Below are 16,668 nucleotides of genomic sequence, written 5' to 3' on the forward strand. Positions count from 1 at the left end.
TGTGACATTGAAATAAATGCTATGTGATTATGGTGTATGGTCCTTTTTATATATTGTTGGATTCGTTTTGCTAATATTTTGTCTAGGATTTTTCTATTTATATACATCAAAGCTGTTGCCAGGTCATCTTTTTTTTCTGTAGTGTCTTTCTCTGGTTTTAGTATCAGGGTAATGGTGACCTTGTTGCATTCTAATTTTCTTATGATTCTCATATGATTCTCATTTCTTTGAAATGCCATTTGTTATCATTTCAAAAAAAGCAACAACATACTGGCTCAGACGGTAAAGCGTCTGCCTGCAATGCGGGAGACCCGGGTTCAATCCCTGGGTCAGGAAGATCCTCTGGAGAAGGAAATGGCAAGCCACTCCTGTATTCTTGCCTGGAAAATCCCATGGATGGAACCTGGTAGGCTACAGTCCATGGGGTTGCAAAGAGTCAGACACGACTGAGCGACTTCACATGCAGTTAGGAACAAGCTATTCACTATTTTTATTAATTATGAATTAATTTTTATATTTTCTCAAGTCTTTGAAATGGTTTATCATTTCAACATGTAGGAAAAATAACTAAATTTTTTTTACTGAGTTTTAAAAATTGTTTTATTACTTCAACGTGGAAACAATGAACACATCCTTAATTACTATTACATTTTTCTTTCTTACTAAGTCTTTAAAATGCAATCTGTTTTCATTTAAACAAGGAAACACTATACACAAACTACTAATTATTTTTCTATTCTTTTTTTGTTACCAAATTGTTGATATTTTCTGTGTTACCCTTTCAACATATAAACACTAGGAACAATCTATTAATTAACGGTATTTTCTCTCAGTAAGTGTTGAAATGCCTTGTTTTATCACACTGACTTGTAATCATATGAACAGGTAACTATTTTAACATTTTTCTTACTAATTCTTTGAAATACAATGCTATCATCTTAACATATAACAATATAAAGAATTTACATTCTCTTATCTTTACTGTTTTTGAAATGCAGTATGTTATCATTTCAACATGTAAACAGTATACATAAATGATCAATCAGTTATTCTACATCCTTTGTTTCTTATTAACTCTTGGATACACAGTGTGCATTTAACACTTAGGGTACATCACATTTGAGAATAGCCAAATTTCTAGACCTCAATATTCACATATGGTTAGTGTACACCATACTGAACAGTGCAACTCTAGTGGAAGAGCAGACAGAATGCATACATATGGAACAATGTGCACCATGAAGGAACTGTACATGGTACATTAAGACAAAGAAACATCAGAATAAATCTACTTAAATGGGGAAATAAGAGACAACAGAAAACCTATCTGATGAGGTAACATTCAAGCCATGATGTGAGGACTGAGCAGCTATCCAACAGGACAAAACAGGCCAATATCACTTGAGCCAATCATGTAAGGGAAAATGTAAAAAAAAAAAGTGGGGGAGGTTTATGGGGGATAAATAAGTTCTTAAGTGCTCTAGAGAAAACAGACAAACTAGTAAACAATAGGAGTATCTACACTTTTGTGAGATCAGGGACTTTATTTTTTTTTTAGCATGTGGGTAAGTACCTAAATCATAACAGATACTTAGTGAATGTGTGTGAAATAGCCAATAACAAAGCTAGGGTTCTGAGACCTGAGAAATCAGGCAGTAACATGCTGATGAAGATACCACTAGGTAGTGGGCATAGTCTGTTTCTTTTTACCTGCATATGTTCCCTGATAAACAACCTGAGCGAATCAGAAACAGAGGAAATTTGCAGGTACCTAGAGGGCAAAATTACTCAACAACTACCACCTCTAGGAAGAGTTTCAACAGATCTGAATTGTGTCAAGTGCCCATAGATTGATAAATGGACCAATCAGTGTGGAGAAGGAAATGATATGATATATTATGCCCCGGTCAGCTTGTATCACATAGCCATAACTTGGTTAGTAATGAGAAGATGTAGAGGGCAGTGAACAAGAGATCCAGAGGACCTTTCAAATTCCTCTATTTCCTTTTTAAAGTTTCTCTTTTATAGAGGTCAGTTACATATCCAACATTCCTAAACCCCAGTTTTCTGGAACAGTAGAACTTTGTATATGTATCTCTACAAACTTGGGCTTTAGGCAAAACAATGAACACTTAACAGCCATGCATCAGTGGTGAAACACTTCTTATATAGTGGAAATCAATCAGAAGAAGTGGACCATTGCACGTGATCCTGGTGTAACATGTGCAGCATCGCCTTGACCTGGGCCTGAACTTCGGCAAGTTTCTGTGGGTTCAAGCTGTGATAAAAATTCTGCTCCTGGAAACAATGGACAGGAACAGGATAAATCACACGCCTCAGCCTCGGCAAGGATGTCAAGTGCTGCAGAAGGCTCTTCAGCACAGGCATCGAAATGGGGTTGAAGGCAAAGTTAAAAACACGGAGGTGGACACATTGATTCAGGGTTGGGATGATGGCCAAGAGAGTAGAATCAGTCATCATACAATTATTTATCTCCAGACGTTGCATGGTGCCTGAAACTTTTTCCAGCAGAACCTGGAAGGGCTCATAAGCTTCTGAAAAGAAATTATTGTCACTGAGATTCAATACCCTGAGCTGGGTGGCCTGAGAGCTCTGGGACAGGAAAGAGACATCTCTGATAGAAAGGCCACAGAAAGGGAGACACAATGTATCCATATGAGGCCGCAGGACTCTAAAGAGAGAAAAAGTAAGTTTATTTCAGAAGAATGACAGCAAAGACCCCCAAATTACAGGAACATATTCCTCTACAATAAACTGCTATATACTAGTTTCCAATAGGTGGTTATCAATGTGGACTTTAGGATCAGAGATTATAAATTTTGGACACTGAGAAAGTTACTTTACCACTCTGAGGAAGAGGGTTTTAACCTTGAAAATGTGCACACCAGTAATTATTATACAGAGTTACGAGAAGGATTAAGTGAAAAAAATCACATGCACTCAGTATATATAAAATAATAAGGATTGGATCTGGTTCACTTATTTGGTGAGGATGGGTCCAGGAAAGCAGCCAACTGAGGGTTTCCTTTACTTTCCAGATGACAAGCTCTCCATTCAAGGGTCTAAGCCTTCGGGAAAATACAGGAGCAAAATTATCTGGCAGTGTTAACTCTTGTGACCCATCCACGGGCGTGTGCATTAGAACTACAACTTAAAGTTTCTCTCTGAGTGCCTCCCCTTCCTCTCTAGAGAGCTATCAAGTCCAGGCGCAGAAGGACTGAGTCTTTTTCAGAAATCTATGTACAAACATGTTCTGTCTGCCTGTGGTCACTGAATGAATGAATAAGCACAGCTTCCTTCACTAACCTCATCTGCCCCTCACCATAAGGTACCCCATTCTCCCCCAGCTAGGTTCAAACTCCCAGCAATGCCTATGCTGAGGTGAAAGGAAAAATAGGTTACTAGGAGCATAGGAAGATGCAAGAATGGTCCCTTCTGTCTTAACAATGAGGTCTTCAGGGAACCCAGATTTCTCCCAATCCCCTCACCTGAGCAGTTTGTGCAGTTGATCTCTGAGGTAGAAGAAAGACAACCTGAGCTCCTGGAGGTTTTCCAGCTGCCCAAGCAGGATGAGAAAAAACCTGAAATTCCTTCCCTTACAAGACCTAAAGGGGATGTTAGATAAACTAAGGCTGTGCAGGTTGGTCATTCCAGCAAAAAGGGTGATGATCTCATTCATATAAGCCTGATCCATTTCCAGATGATTAATGCACCCCATATCCAGAATCTGAAGGATATGTCTGTTGGCAGACATGCTACTGATTCGCAAACCTCTGCAGCAGAGGTGCAAGAACCCAGAACTCTGCTCAACTTTATTACAGAGGAAAGTGAGAAACTGCTGTGCTCTCAAGGTATTATTGAGGGAAATATTCACTAGTAATTCAATGGTTTCCTGAGCTGACTCAACCTCAGACCCAGAATCACCAATCCCAAGGCACCTGGCACGATGCTGAGTGTTTTCTAAGTTACGGACAGCATGCCGAGGGTATCTGCATGACTGTAAACAGAAAGGGAATGTGATCCTGACGTGAGAGCATGTTATCTTACAGTTTGAGTTGTGCCTTAAATCTAGGATCCTCAGTTTGTGGCCCCTGTAAGGAAAGAAGACAGAACACATGAAATGTGGTTGATTGGAACATAACCCAGCAAGATCAATGGTGGGAAACGGACAGAACACCTGAATCCTGGTTTTCACTTCATCACCATTCACCAAGAAGTTCTTTCCACACAAATTGAGCATCTTTCATCCTTTCCCCACACTTCCTTCACCTCTGGTCTTGCCCTGTCTCAATGCCCATATCCCACTTCTATGTAATCACAGTCAAATTCATTCATAGTACCCTCATTCACCTCTGTTCTTTAATCAACTCTATAAGACAATGAAATCCTGAAGGTGACCCCAACTGCTGAATTCATTGGCTAGTGTTGGGAGAAGGTTAGATACTCCCCTGCCCCAGGCTACAGCATACCCTCCTGTTGACTCCCTATAAATCTTCTGGTCATAGACTTACCTAGAGGAAGCGTTCTGGGCTGGGGGGATCGGCAGACCATCAATCATGGCTTCCAAGATGTCATAGTATGACTCCTGTGCCCTCAGTGACCCAAGATGGAGACAGTGAAAAGGCCAGACCCTCACCATTGCCTTTAGGATCTTCTTATGCCCACCCAAGAAGGCAGTGCTGAACAATGGAACAAAGAGACCTCCTGGGATTTTCTCCAGAGCATGCATCACTGCAGGCTCACTACTCAGCAGACTCTTTGCAGCGAGCTCGAAGAGTGTGTCTGTGATCTTTTGGTCCATCTTCACAAACCTGCTTCAGAGTGGAGAATATTTAGAAGTTCTGAGAAAAAATCTATAGTCTCTTGTTTGTTTCCAGGGATAGCTATGGATAAAATGCTTATTGAATAAGTATATGGGCAAATTATATGGCCAACTCAAGTGACCTCTCCTCTGGGAATAGAATGAAAATAGACTTGTGTGAGTATTTAATTATATACATGCACACATACACACATTTACATAAGATAAAATGCCATTATAAGTCATAGGTAAGTTAGCAGAAGCCAATCTTGACCTTCCTCAAATTATTTCTTCACAAAAAGACACAAACCAATAAGAAGGAAAATGTGCATCAACATAAAAGCCTCACAATTCCTTTAAAATGGAGAATGCCAAAAATTCAAAATAATTGTGAATAAAACAAAAATCATGAAATCTCAGCATGATTTTTCATACTCCCATGACTAGGCTTTGTGGCAAGAAAAAAGACAGACATAGAAATCTTACAAGAGACAGAGAGAAAGGAAGATGGGAAAGGGCTTAAAGCAGATCTAAAACTACAGCAGAATGACTAAGCACAGAATAAATCTAAAATTACTGAAAAGGTGTCCTAGAATATGAGAGCATGGACTACAGGGGAGGAATTCCTAATAGGAGTTTTTTAAGGGACACAGATGACTTAAAAGTGCAGTTTTTGAAAGATACAGCTTTTAGGGAAGAATAAGGCAATGAAGAAGGGAGAAGCCTCTGTTGGCACTTGGGTAATGATGGGAAAAACAAACAGAAGGGAAAATTAAGGATCTTGCAATACATAAGAAAACCACAAATCAGAGTACTCAAGACTTCTCCCCCAATCTCCAAAACAAACAAACAAAATGAAAGGTTGACATAAAGATTTTATATTCAACTAAGGAAGCTACTAGAGTAAGGGTCAGTGTTCAGACTGGCCCACTAACCCAAATCAAGCCCACTGCTTGATTTTATATATAAAGTTTTATTGGAACAAAGCCATGATATATCATTTATGTATTGTCTCTGAATGCTTTGGCACTACAGTTGCAAAGGTGAGTAGAGTGACAGGAGCACTGTGATCCAGAAACTTACAATATTCCCTACACGTCTCTTTACAGAATATTTGCCAAGTAATCTTCTAAAAGAGGAACTGAGATTGTGTTCCAACAGGTGATGAGAAGGAAAACTTCACCAAACTATCTAAAAGTGAGTATTTTACATGTAATACTAAAATCAACATGGAGGAAAGGGGAGAAGACTAATGTAGAGAAGTTTTATGTTGTGAAAAAACAGAAAATGTGCAAGTAAAATGAGAGAAGGGAGAAGAGTATAAGAAAATAGAACAACCTTTTTATCATGAGGCAATAGGGGAGTGTTAAATGATACTGGAGGAAAAAAACGCATAGACTAGAGAGTAAAGCGTTAAGGAAATAGGTGGTTCAGGATGAGTTATAACAATGCATTAAACATGAGGAAGAATATGTCTTAATGATAAAAGCAAAAACTCAAAATGAAGATATAATCGTTAGGAGTATTTATGCACCAAGATTACTGCAAACACCTTCAAAACTGAAAAGGGAAGGATATGTAGATAAAATAACAGTAATAAGAGAAAACACTAACAATAGAAGATTTAATACATCAGACTCAGTCTAAGGCTAATGAGATTGCATGAGAATACAGAATAGGGTGGTCCCGAGATGGCAGAGGAATAGGATGGGGAAACCAGCCTCTCCTCCAAAAATTCAACAAAAGATCATTTGAATGTTGAGCAACTCCCACAAAACAACTTCTGAACATTGGTGGAGGACACAAGGCACCCAGAAAGGCACCCCAAACTCTTCAAGAGGAGGCAGGACAACATACAAAAGATGAAAACACAGACAAAAGATTTAGGGATGGAGACCTGTCCCTGGCGAGGGAGTTGAGAAGAAGAATTTTCCACATAGTAGGAAACTCTCTCACAGGGATGTCGATGGGGAGTTTTGGAATCTCAGAGGGCAACATTCAGTTCAGGTCAGTCGCTCAGTCGTGTCCGACTCTTTGCGACCCCATGAATCGCAGCACGCCAGGCCTCCCTGTCCGTCACCAACTCCCGGAGTTCACCGAGACTCACGTCCATCGAGTCAGTGATGCCATCCAGCCGTCTCATCCTCTGTCGCCCCCTTCTCCTCCTGCCCCCAATCCCTCCCAGCATCAGGGTCTTTTCCAGCGAGTCAACTCTTCGCATGAGGTGGCCAAAGTACTGGCGTTTCTGCTTCAGCATCATTCCTTCCAAAGAAATCCCAGGGCTGATCTCCTTCAGAATGGACGGGTGGGATCTCCTTGCAGTCCAAGGGACTCTCAAGAGTCTTCTCCAACACCACAGTTCAAAAGCATCAATTCTTCAGTGCTTAGCTTTCTTTAAAGTCCAAATCTCACATCCATACATGACCACTGGAAAAACCATAGCCTTGACTAGACGGACCGTTGTTGAAGAACTAATGTCTCTGCTTTTCAATATGCTGTCTAGGTTGGTCATAACTTTCCTTCCAAGGAGTAAGCGTCTTTTAATTTCATGGCTGCAGTCACCATCTGCAGTGGTTTTGGAGCCCAGAAAAATAACGTCAGCCGCTGTTTCCACTGTTTCCCCATCTATTTGCCACGGATGAGACCAGATGCCATGATCTTCGTTTTCTGAATGTTGAGCTTTAAGCCAACATTTTCACTCTCCTCTTTCACTTTCATCAAGAGGCTCTTTAGTTCTTTTTCACTTTCTGCCATAAGGGTGGTGTCATCTGCGTATCTGAGGTTATTGATATTACTCCCGGTAATCTTGATTCCAGTTTGTGCTTCCTCCAGCCCAGCGTTTCTCAAGATGTACTCTGCATATAAGTTGAACAAGCACGGTGACAATATACAGCCTTGACGTACTCCTTTTCCTATTTGGAACCAGTCTGTTGTTCCATGTCCAGTTCTAACTGTTGCTCTCTGACCTGCATACAGGTTTCTCAAGAGGCAGGTCAGGTGGTCTGGTATTCCCATGTCTTGAAGAATTTTCCACAGTTTATTGTGATCCACACAGTCAAAGGCTTTGGCATAGTCAATAAAACAGAAATAGATGCTTTTCTGGAACTCTCTTGCTTTTTCCATGATCCAGCAGATGTTGGCAATTTGGTCTCTGGGGTTCCTCTGCCTTTGCTAAAACCAGCTTGAACATCTGGAAGTTCACGGTTCACGTATTGCTGAAGCCTGGCTTGGAGAATTTTGACCATTACTTCACTAGCGTGTGAGATGAGTGCAATCATGCAGTAGTTTGAACATTCTTTGGAGTTGCCTTTCTTTGGGACTGGAATGAAAACTGACCTTTTCCAGTCCTGTGGCCACTGCTGCGTTTTCCAAATTTGCTGGCATATTGAGTGCAGCGCTTTCACAGCATCATCTTTCAGGATTTGAAATAGCTCAACTGCAATTCCATCACGTCCACTAGCTTTCTTCCTAGTGATGCTTTCTAAGGCCCACTTGATTTCACATGCCAGGATATCTGGCTCTAGGTGAGTGATCACACCGTCGTGATTATCTTGGTCGTGAAGATCTTTTTTGTACAGTTCTTCTGTGTATTCTTGCCATCTCTTCTTAGTACCTTCTGCTTCTGTTAGGTCCATACCATTTCTGTCCTTTATCGAGCCCGTCTTTGCATGAGATGTTCCCTTAGTATCTCTAATTTTCTTGAAGAGATCTCTAGTCGTTCCCATTCTGCTGTTTTCCTCTATTTCTTTGCATTGATCACTGAGGAAGGCTTTCTTATCTCTTCTTGCTATTCTTTGGAACTCTGCATTCAGATGCTTATATCTTTTCTTTTCTCCTTTGCTTCGAAAGTTTAAATCTAGTGTTAGAAAGTTTAAATGAGTCAGTCTTCACAGAAGAAATGAATAAGGTTATTACAAGAATTACACCCAAGAAGCACCTTGCTCAGATGTATTTATTGGTGAATTCTAGTAAACCATCAACGATCAAATAGTACCAAAGCTTTGTGACTTGTTTAAGAACATTTGGAAGCAAGGAAATGTCCCTAATTTCTTTTCGGAAGCCAGTAGGATACTAACACATAAACATAGATACCAAAACTCTAAACAGAATATTAGCAAACATCCAACAATACATTTAGAAAGTAGTACAGAGACATTACTTTGCCAACAAAGGTTCGTCTAGTCAAGGCTATGGCTTTTCCTGTGGTCCTGTATGGATGTGAGAGTTGGACTGTGAAGAAGGCTGAGTGCCGAAGACTTGATGCTTTTGAACTGTGGTGTTGGAGAAGACTCTTGAGAGTCCCTTGGACTGCAAGGAGATCCCACCCGTCCATTCTGAAGGAGATCAGCCCTGGGATTTCTTTGGAAGGAATGATGCTAAAGCTGAAACTCCAGTACTTTGGCCACCTCATGTGAAGAGTTGACTCGTTGGAAAAGACTCTGATGCTGGGAGGGATTGGGGGCAGGAGGAGAAGGGGACGACAGAGGATGAGACGGCTGGATGGCATCACTGACTCGATGGACGTGAGTCTCGGTGAACTCCGGGAGTTGGTGACGGACAGGGAGGCCTGGCGTGCTGCGATTCATGGGGTCGCAAAGAGTCGGACACGACTCAGCGACTGATCTGATCTGATCTGATCTGATACTGTGATAAAGTGGGACTTATTCCATTAATACAAGGCTGGCTCTATATTAGGAATTTCATTCATATCCTTCACCACGGTAACATATTTAAAGACAAAGACCCCGATGTTGGGGAAGATTGAAGTCAAAAGGAGTAGGGAGCAGCAGAGAATGAGATGGTTAGACAGCATCACTGACTCAATACACATGAATCTGAGCAAACTCTGGGAGATAGGGGAGGACAGAGGAGCCTGGGTTGCAAAGAGTCAGACACGACATAGCAACTGAACAATAATCTTAGGACTATCATCATAGATGCCAAACCAATCTTTGGGAAACTTCAATAGGCATTCATGTTAAAAAAGAGAAAACTGAAGAAACAGGAATCAGGGATGCATTATTAACATGATAAAAGCTATATAAGTAGCTCCTCGTGCAAATACTTTATTTAGTGGGGGAGTACCAGAGGTTTTCCAATAAGGTCAAGAATAACAAAAGTATGCCCACTATATCACTCCTGTTCAGTGTTCAACAGCAAGCACTAGTCAGTTGACTAGAGAAACCAATAAGAGTTTTAAGAATGGATAAGAAGATGTAAAGCCACCTCTATGTCCAGGTGATATCATCGCACACCTGAAGACTCTTATAGAAACCATGACAAATTAACTAAAACAAAGAGAATTCAGCAAGGTAGTAGGATATAAAGTTACATACAAATATTATTAGTCTTTGTTTTGCATACACACACGTGCACGCACGTGTGCACACACACACACACACACACACACACACAGCTGGAGGACATGTTAGGAGAGAAAATCCCATATACAATGGCAATAACAAAGACTAAGTGTATAGAAATAAACTTAATGAGAGCATCTATACAAAGACAATTTGTAAACACTCTCGAACAACATAGAAGGAAACTTGAATAAGTAGGAAGATTTTCAAAGACCTTAGACAGAATAACTCAGCACTAAAAAGATATTGATTCCCTCTAAAGTTACGTATACGTTGAATATAATCTCAAAAATATCGGCGAACGTTTTTATGGAGTTAGACCAATGGATGATTTAGTTCATTTTTTTTAAAAAACATGCAAGAATAGCCAGGATACAAGTAAAAAAGGAAAACCTATGAGTGAATAGGGAGAAGGCAATGGCACCGCACTCCAGTACTGTTGCCCGGAAAATCCCGTGGATGGAGGAGCCTGGTAGGCTGCAGTCCATGGGGTCGCTAAGAGTCAGACACGACTGAGCAACTTCACTTTCACTTTCCACTTTCATGCATTGGAGAAGGAAATGGCAACCCTCTCCAGTGTTCTTGCCTGGAGAATCCCATGGACGGAGAAGCCTGGTAGGCTGCAGTCCATGGGGTCGCACGGAGTCGGACACGACTGAAGCGACTTAGCAGCAGCAGCAGCATGAGTGAACAGTAATCATATCAGACATAAAAGCACACTATAAAGCTCTAAATGTATACCACTTGGGTACCAGTACAGGAATAGACTAATAGGCCAGTGGCATAGAATAAAAAACTCAGAATAACACCAATTATAGCTGGGGATTTTAGTGTATGAGCCAAAGGCATGTAAAATCACTGAGGCAAAGATGAACATTCAACAAATGAGGCTGGAACAATTGAGACATTAAAAAAAAATCAGTGCAGATCCATGACATACCATCCACAAAAATAAACTGTAAATGGGTTTAGGACTCTAAACAAAAAAATGAAGCCATAACAAACTCTTGAAGAAAATATGGCAGAATTTCTCTTCACTATCAGCGTTGGGAAAGGCTTTCTAACTGTGACTGAAATTTCCAGAGGTGATTAAAGAAAAGAACATTCTATGTGACTAAAAAGATTTTTTTAATGTATGGCAAGTTGCGAAGAGCTGACTCATTGGAAAAGACTCTGATGCTGGGAGGGATTGGGGGCAGGAGGAGAAGGGGACGACAGAGGATGAGACGGCTGGATGGCATCTCTGACTCGATGGACGTGAGTCTCAGTGAACTCCGGGAGTCGGTGATGGACAGGGAGGCCTGGCGTGGTGCGGTTCATGGGGTCGCAAAGAGTTGGACACGACTGAGCGACTGAACTGAACTGAAGTGAAAGTGAAAGTGGCTCAGCCATAACACAACATAACTACAGATGCATTTAACATTTGGGCCAACAATCCTATTGCTGGAAATGAAACTTGAAGAGACATTACCACCAACACAAAAATACGTGTACACTGGGTTATTCACTGCAGCATTGTTTGTATTAATCATTACGAAATGTTGAAAACAACTGAAACGCCCCTATGCTGCTGCTGCTGCTGCTGCTGCTGCTAAGTCGCTTCAGTCGTGTCCAATTCTGTGCGACCCCAAAGACGGCAGCCCACCAGGGTCCCCCGTCCCTGGGATTCTCCAGGCAACAACACTGGAGTGGGTTGCCATTTCCTTCTACAAGGCATGAAAGGGAAAAGTGAAAGTGAAGTCGCTCAGTCGTGTCCGACTCCTAGCGACCCCATGGACCGCAGCCCACCAGGCTCCTCGGTCCATGGGATTTGCCAGACAAGAGTACTGGAGTGGGTTGCCATTGCCTTCTCCGGAAATGCCCCTACCGAAGCCAGTGTAATCTAATGTAGCTAGCTATAAAGAAGAATGAAGGAGTACAGAATAAGGAGTTTTTTTTTTTTTTAAATGAAATGCTGTTCATTGAAAAAGGAAAAGTGCAAAGGAGCTTTAGAAAATGCCATCTTTCATTTAATAGACAATGGAACATAAGAAAACCCGTATGTATCTATTCATTTGTGTAGAGTAAATCCAGGAAAGGTTCAACCAGATAACCAGATTGGTTATCTACAGGGGGATTGTGGAAAAGAAATGGGGAATGCGAAGCAGGTGGAAGACATGGGGAAAGAATCATACGCCTACAGTATGTGTGTTTGTGCAGCCCTGAGTCTGAATCACAGTAGTGTTTCACATACCCCAGGATTAAGTGAAAAATTAAAATGAACTAGGATATGGGGGGAGAGGGCAAACTCAAATTCGAAACACCAACAAATTAACCTAAATATATTACAAATACATGTCTTAACCACAAGAGAAGGAGTGAGGAAGAAAACAGCTAAGCTAAGCAACTTGGGGAAACAGTACTTTGATTGCATCCTTGGAGGCTTAAGATATAAAGAAGTGTACACACACACAAGTCATCAGATCTGCTTCTAACAGGTGCGTGTTTTGTGCTCAGTCATTAAGTTGTACCCGACTTTTTGGGATCCCGGTCTCTGTAGCACACCAGGTCTCCCCATCCTTCACTATCTCCTAGAGTTTGCTCAAATTCATGTCCATTAGGTCGGTCATACTATCTAACCATTTGGTAGCATTTCTGTAACCACATCATGTATAATCAATCAGGTGTGAACAAATAAGTAAATACTGAAGATAAGGAGAGCCAGGTGAGACAAAGAAGTTACAAATCAGACTAGAGTGGATTGTTGCTGTATCGCATAAACCATCACAATATTGTAAACTCATTATCCTCCAATTAAAATTAATTAATTAATTAAAAAAAGAAGGACCAGTGTGAGCTCCTGGCTTTCACTATCTACAGAAATATCTAGAGAAATTCCAATGTATCTGGGAGCATAAGTATATACAGACGACATATTTCCTTCATTTACCGATGGAAAAGGAAGACCTAGCTGCAAGGAAACCCCAGTAGCAATGAACATGCAGGGAGATATCAGTTATTAAATGTCATTTTCCAAGGAAAGGAAACATGGGTTTTGGCAGAAGTGTTCTGATTTCAGGGTCATGGTGGGGAAAGAAAAGCACAAGATGAACAGGAATACCTTATAATGCCGGCAAGGAAGTACACAGGAAAGAACCACGTCATGCTCAAAGAACACAAACCCCACAAGGAGTTCCTAATCACCAAAGCTGGAAAAATGCAAGAAACTAAATAATGATATAATTTGATTATAAGTCACAATATAACGAAGTTATTCACATCTCAATATTGACATAAAGAATTTGATTACTTATTTGATTTGATGATTAGAAATGCAGTCTATAAAATTTTATAATTTGAAAATTTATAAAAATATGAGGGAGAAAAGACAGCTCTACAGATTTCCAATGAACAAATATGGTAGGAATAAGGAAATAGAAAGTCACCTTTTAGTCATATTTGTTGTAGGCCAAACCAACAGATGAATTTTAAAAGCAGTGAATAAAAGCCTGAGAAGAATCCTATCCCTCTTTTTGGCTCCGAGCAAGCATTCCCCTAGCCCAAAAGCAGCCTTATCATAGGAACCAGCCACAGTGTCTGCTTGCCCCTGTCAGGTTTTGGTTCCCCACCAGTCCACAGAAGTATTCAAACAAGCTAATCACATCCTTCCTTGAGAACCAAGGGTCACCACCATCTCTTGTTACCACAGATAACCTCCCACGGCCCTGCTTGTGCATTCTCTTCCAGAGCATGACTCCCCTGAGGCTCAACCTAGCCAGTAGTATCCTCTTCCCTCAGGCAGTGAGTGAACATTACTGAGAAGCTGCTGTGGGTAGCACCTGTCCAGTGTCAGGTGTGTATGTTCAGCAGCCACCCCCAGATCCCTGTGGTAGAAATCACTCCGTCACCATTAGAATGAAGGAGAGGCAATAAAACAGGTATTATTGCCAAAAATGTGTAACTTTCATCTAATCCTAAGAAAACACCAGACAAACCCAAACTGACAGACATTGTATAAAATACCTGAGCAGTATCTCCAAAACCGTCACCGTTGGGAAAGACCCAGAAAGCTTGAGGAATTCTCAGCGTGGAGGAGACTAACGAGAAATGATGGCCAAATGTGGTATCCGGAATGGGATGCTGGGACAGAAAAAGGAGATTACCGGGATAAATGACAGAATTCAAATAAAGTATGTAAATTAGTTAATAGTACTGCATGGATATTAATTTTCAATTTTCATAATTTTTATATGCCTATGTAAGATGTTAACATTAGGGAAATCTGGATGAAGTTTTTCTATACTGTTTTTTGCAAACTTTTTTTAGGTCTAAAGGTACTTCAAAAAAACCTTTTTTTTAAAGATTCACTCACTGCTAAAAGGAAACATAATGATCACTGTGTGATAAATTGCTTCAGTATTGTCCGACTCTTTGCCACCCTACGGACTGTAAGCTACCAGGTTCTTCTGTCCATTGGATTATCCAGGCAAAAATACTGGAGTGGGTTTCCATGTCCTCCTCCACGGGATCTTCCTGACCCAGGGGTCAAACCCAAGTCTCTTAGGTTTCCTGCGTTGGCAGGTGGGGTCTTTACCAGCTGAGCCACAGGGGAAGCCCCACGGTTACACTATAAATCTTACCTTTTAATAATAGTTTAACCAATTGAAATACGGTTAGGAGGATGGATATAAAGATGGATAAATGTTCGTGCCTCGTGATCCATTAAAAAACTATTTCAAAGTGGTTTGAAAGTGAGAGTGTTAGTTTCTCAGTCATGTCTGACTCTTTGTGCTTCCATGGACTGTAGCCTGCCAGGCTCCTCTGTCCATGGGATTCTCCAGGCAAGAATACTGGAGTGGATTGTCGTTTCCTGTCTAGAGGGCCCATTAATAGAAATGAAAGTGCAACCATTTCCAAGGTGTAGATGAATATTTATCTGCTCCTTGTGGCTCAGACGGTAAAGAATCTGCCTACAATGAAGGAGACCTGGGTTCGGTTTCTGGGCATTATCAATACGAACCACAAAAATAATTAGATGCAAACAAATACGATTTTTTAAAGGAGCGCAACACGATCGAGGGATTTTATTTTATTTTATTGGATCGAGGGATTTTTTTTTAATGGTATTTACTTATTTATTTTTTATTTTATTTTATTTTTAAACTTTACATAATTGTATTCGTTTTGCCAAATATCAAAATGAATCCGCCACAGGTATACCTGTGTTCCCCATCCTGAACCCTCCTCCCTCCTCCTGGATCGAGGGATTTTAAAGAGAGCAAGAAATGATTCACCACAAAATTGAAGCTAATCCCAGGTAAGGAAAGAGGGTTACACAGAGGGCGGACAGGAGAGTTGGCCGGCGAGCAATTCAATCGATTGCCTTTCTTATTAATCCCCAAACTTTGGTCCTAGGTAATTTCATTTATATCAGTAGAGACAGAGTTTATAGAAAGAACACTGTTGAGATACCTGACTGGAAGAAGAGTCGGAAAATAGTTGAGACGTCCAAGACCCCAGCAGTGGCAGGGCGTTCCTCCCTCTCCACAGGCCGCTGCCAACAAGCCCCAGCGCCGGAGGCTACTGGCGTCTTAACGGTTCCTCGCCAGAAGAGCACTTGGATTGGTGTAGCGCAGGTCACATGCCACCCCCTCACTCAATCAGCTAGGTACCGGGAGGCGGGGCCAAGTTCTAGACCCACCCACATAGCAGAGGGGCTTATGGGTGAGAAGGTTCCCCTCAGGCGCCAGTGCCTCGGCTCTAGAACCCCTTGGGTGGAAAGCTGGGCACAGTGTCTGTCTCTCTGTGTGGCCTAGATACCGCCTGGCCAGGGTTTCTGCCAGGCCAGGACTCAAACTCAGAGAACTGATGTCCACATCGATGGGCTTTGCAACAGAGACTGAACTGAAAAACAATTGGCCCCTTAATGAAAAAGAGGCTTCTCGGGTGGCAGGGCGCTAGTGCTCAAGAACCCGCCTGCCGATGCAGGAGATGTCCGAGTCCAGGTTCGATCCCTGGGTCAGGACGACCCCCTGGAGGAGGTCACGGCAACCCACTCCAGTATTCTTTTTTTTTTATTTTTCAGTCCAGTATTCTTGCCTGGAGAATCCCATGGACGAGGGGCCTGGTGGGCGACTTGGCACTTGATGAAAAAAGCCATCAAACTTCAGTGTCCACAGGGCTCTCCTATGGTAAATAAGGTGTTGAGTCCACACCAGATAGGGACAAATGTATTCTGGCCTCTGTGCAGTAAAGCCAGCATAGCAATGACAGTGACATTTGACAAAAGCAGCATCAAGGAGAAAACTGCACGCATTCTAAGTTGCTTCAGTCTTGTCCGACTCTTTGTGACCCCATGAACTGTAGCCCATCAGGTCCCTCTGTCCTGGGGATTCTCCAGGCAACAATACTGGACTGAGAGGCCATGCCCTTCTCTGGGGAAGGAGAAAACTGCGGCCCCTTTAATAGCAAGGGGCATTCAGGGTATTTGTGTCCAACCTTCTC

The 16,668-nt window shown here is 41.6% G+C and overlaps 1 protein-coding gene across 2 annotated transcripts; it reads right to left on the reverse strand.

The window, feature by feature from the left end:
• Positions 1 to 1,542: 1,542 nt before the first annotated feature.
• On the reverse strand, positions 1,543 to 15,835 carry LOC129638637 (melanoma antigen preferentially expressed in tumors-like). 2 transcript variants are annotated; one of them, XM_055563208.1, is made up of 5 exons: positions 15,637 to 15,835; positions 14,188 to 14,304; positions 4,533 to 4,832; positions 3,510 to 4,112; positions 1,543 to 2,692 (listed from the first exon to the last, which is right to left on the reverse strand). In XM_055563208.1, exons 3-5 carry the CDS (start codon positions 4,820 to 4,822, stop codon positions 2,179 to 2,181), a joined length of 1,407 nt encoding a protein of 468 aa, XP_055419183.1. In that variant the 5' UTR covers positions 4,823 to 4,832; positions 14,188 to 14,304; positions 15,637 to 15,835; the 3' UTR covers positions 1,543 to 2,178. The 2 variants fall into 2 exon arrangements, with proteins under 2 accessions (XP_055419183.1, XP_055419184.1); XM_055563209.1 differs by lacking the exon at positions 14,188 to 14,304.
• Between the last annotated feature and the right edge of the window lie 833 nt (positions 15,836 to 16,668).

This window comes from Bubalus kerabau, chromosome X, assembly GCF_029407905.1.
Source record: "Bubalus kerabau isolate K-KA32 ecotype Philippines breed swamp buffalo chromosome X, PCC_UOA_SB_1v2, whole genome shotgun sequence".
Taxonomy (NCBI): Eukaryota; Metazoa; Chordata; class Mammalia; order Artiodactyla; family Bovidae; genus Bubalus; species Bubalus kerabau.

What these genes read in the sequence shown, in the direction of transcription:
- LOC129638637 (XM_055563209.1), bottom strand. Translation starts at nt 4,822, where the DNA reads ATGGACCAAAAGATCACAGACACACTCTTCGAGCTCGCTGCAAAGAGT. An exon ending in GCCCAGAACGCTTCCTCTAG is followed by an intron (nt 4,113 to 4,532) that starts GTAAGTCTATGA and finishes CTTTCCTTACAG; the next exon opens with GGGCCACAAACTGAGGATCC. An exon ending in CAACTGCACAAACTGCTCAG is followed by an intron (nt 2,693 to 3,509) that starts GTGAGGGGATTG and finishes TTCTCTCTTTAG; the next exon opens with AGTCCTGCGGCCTCATATGG.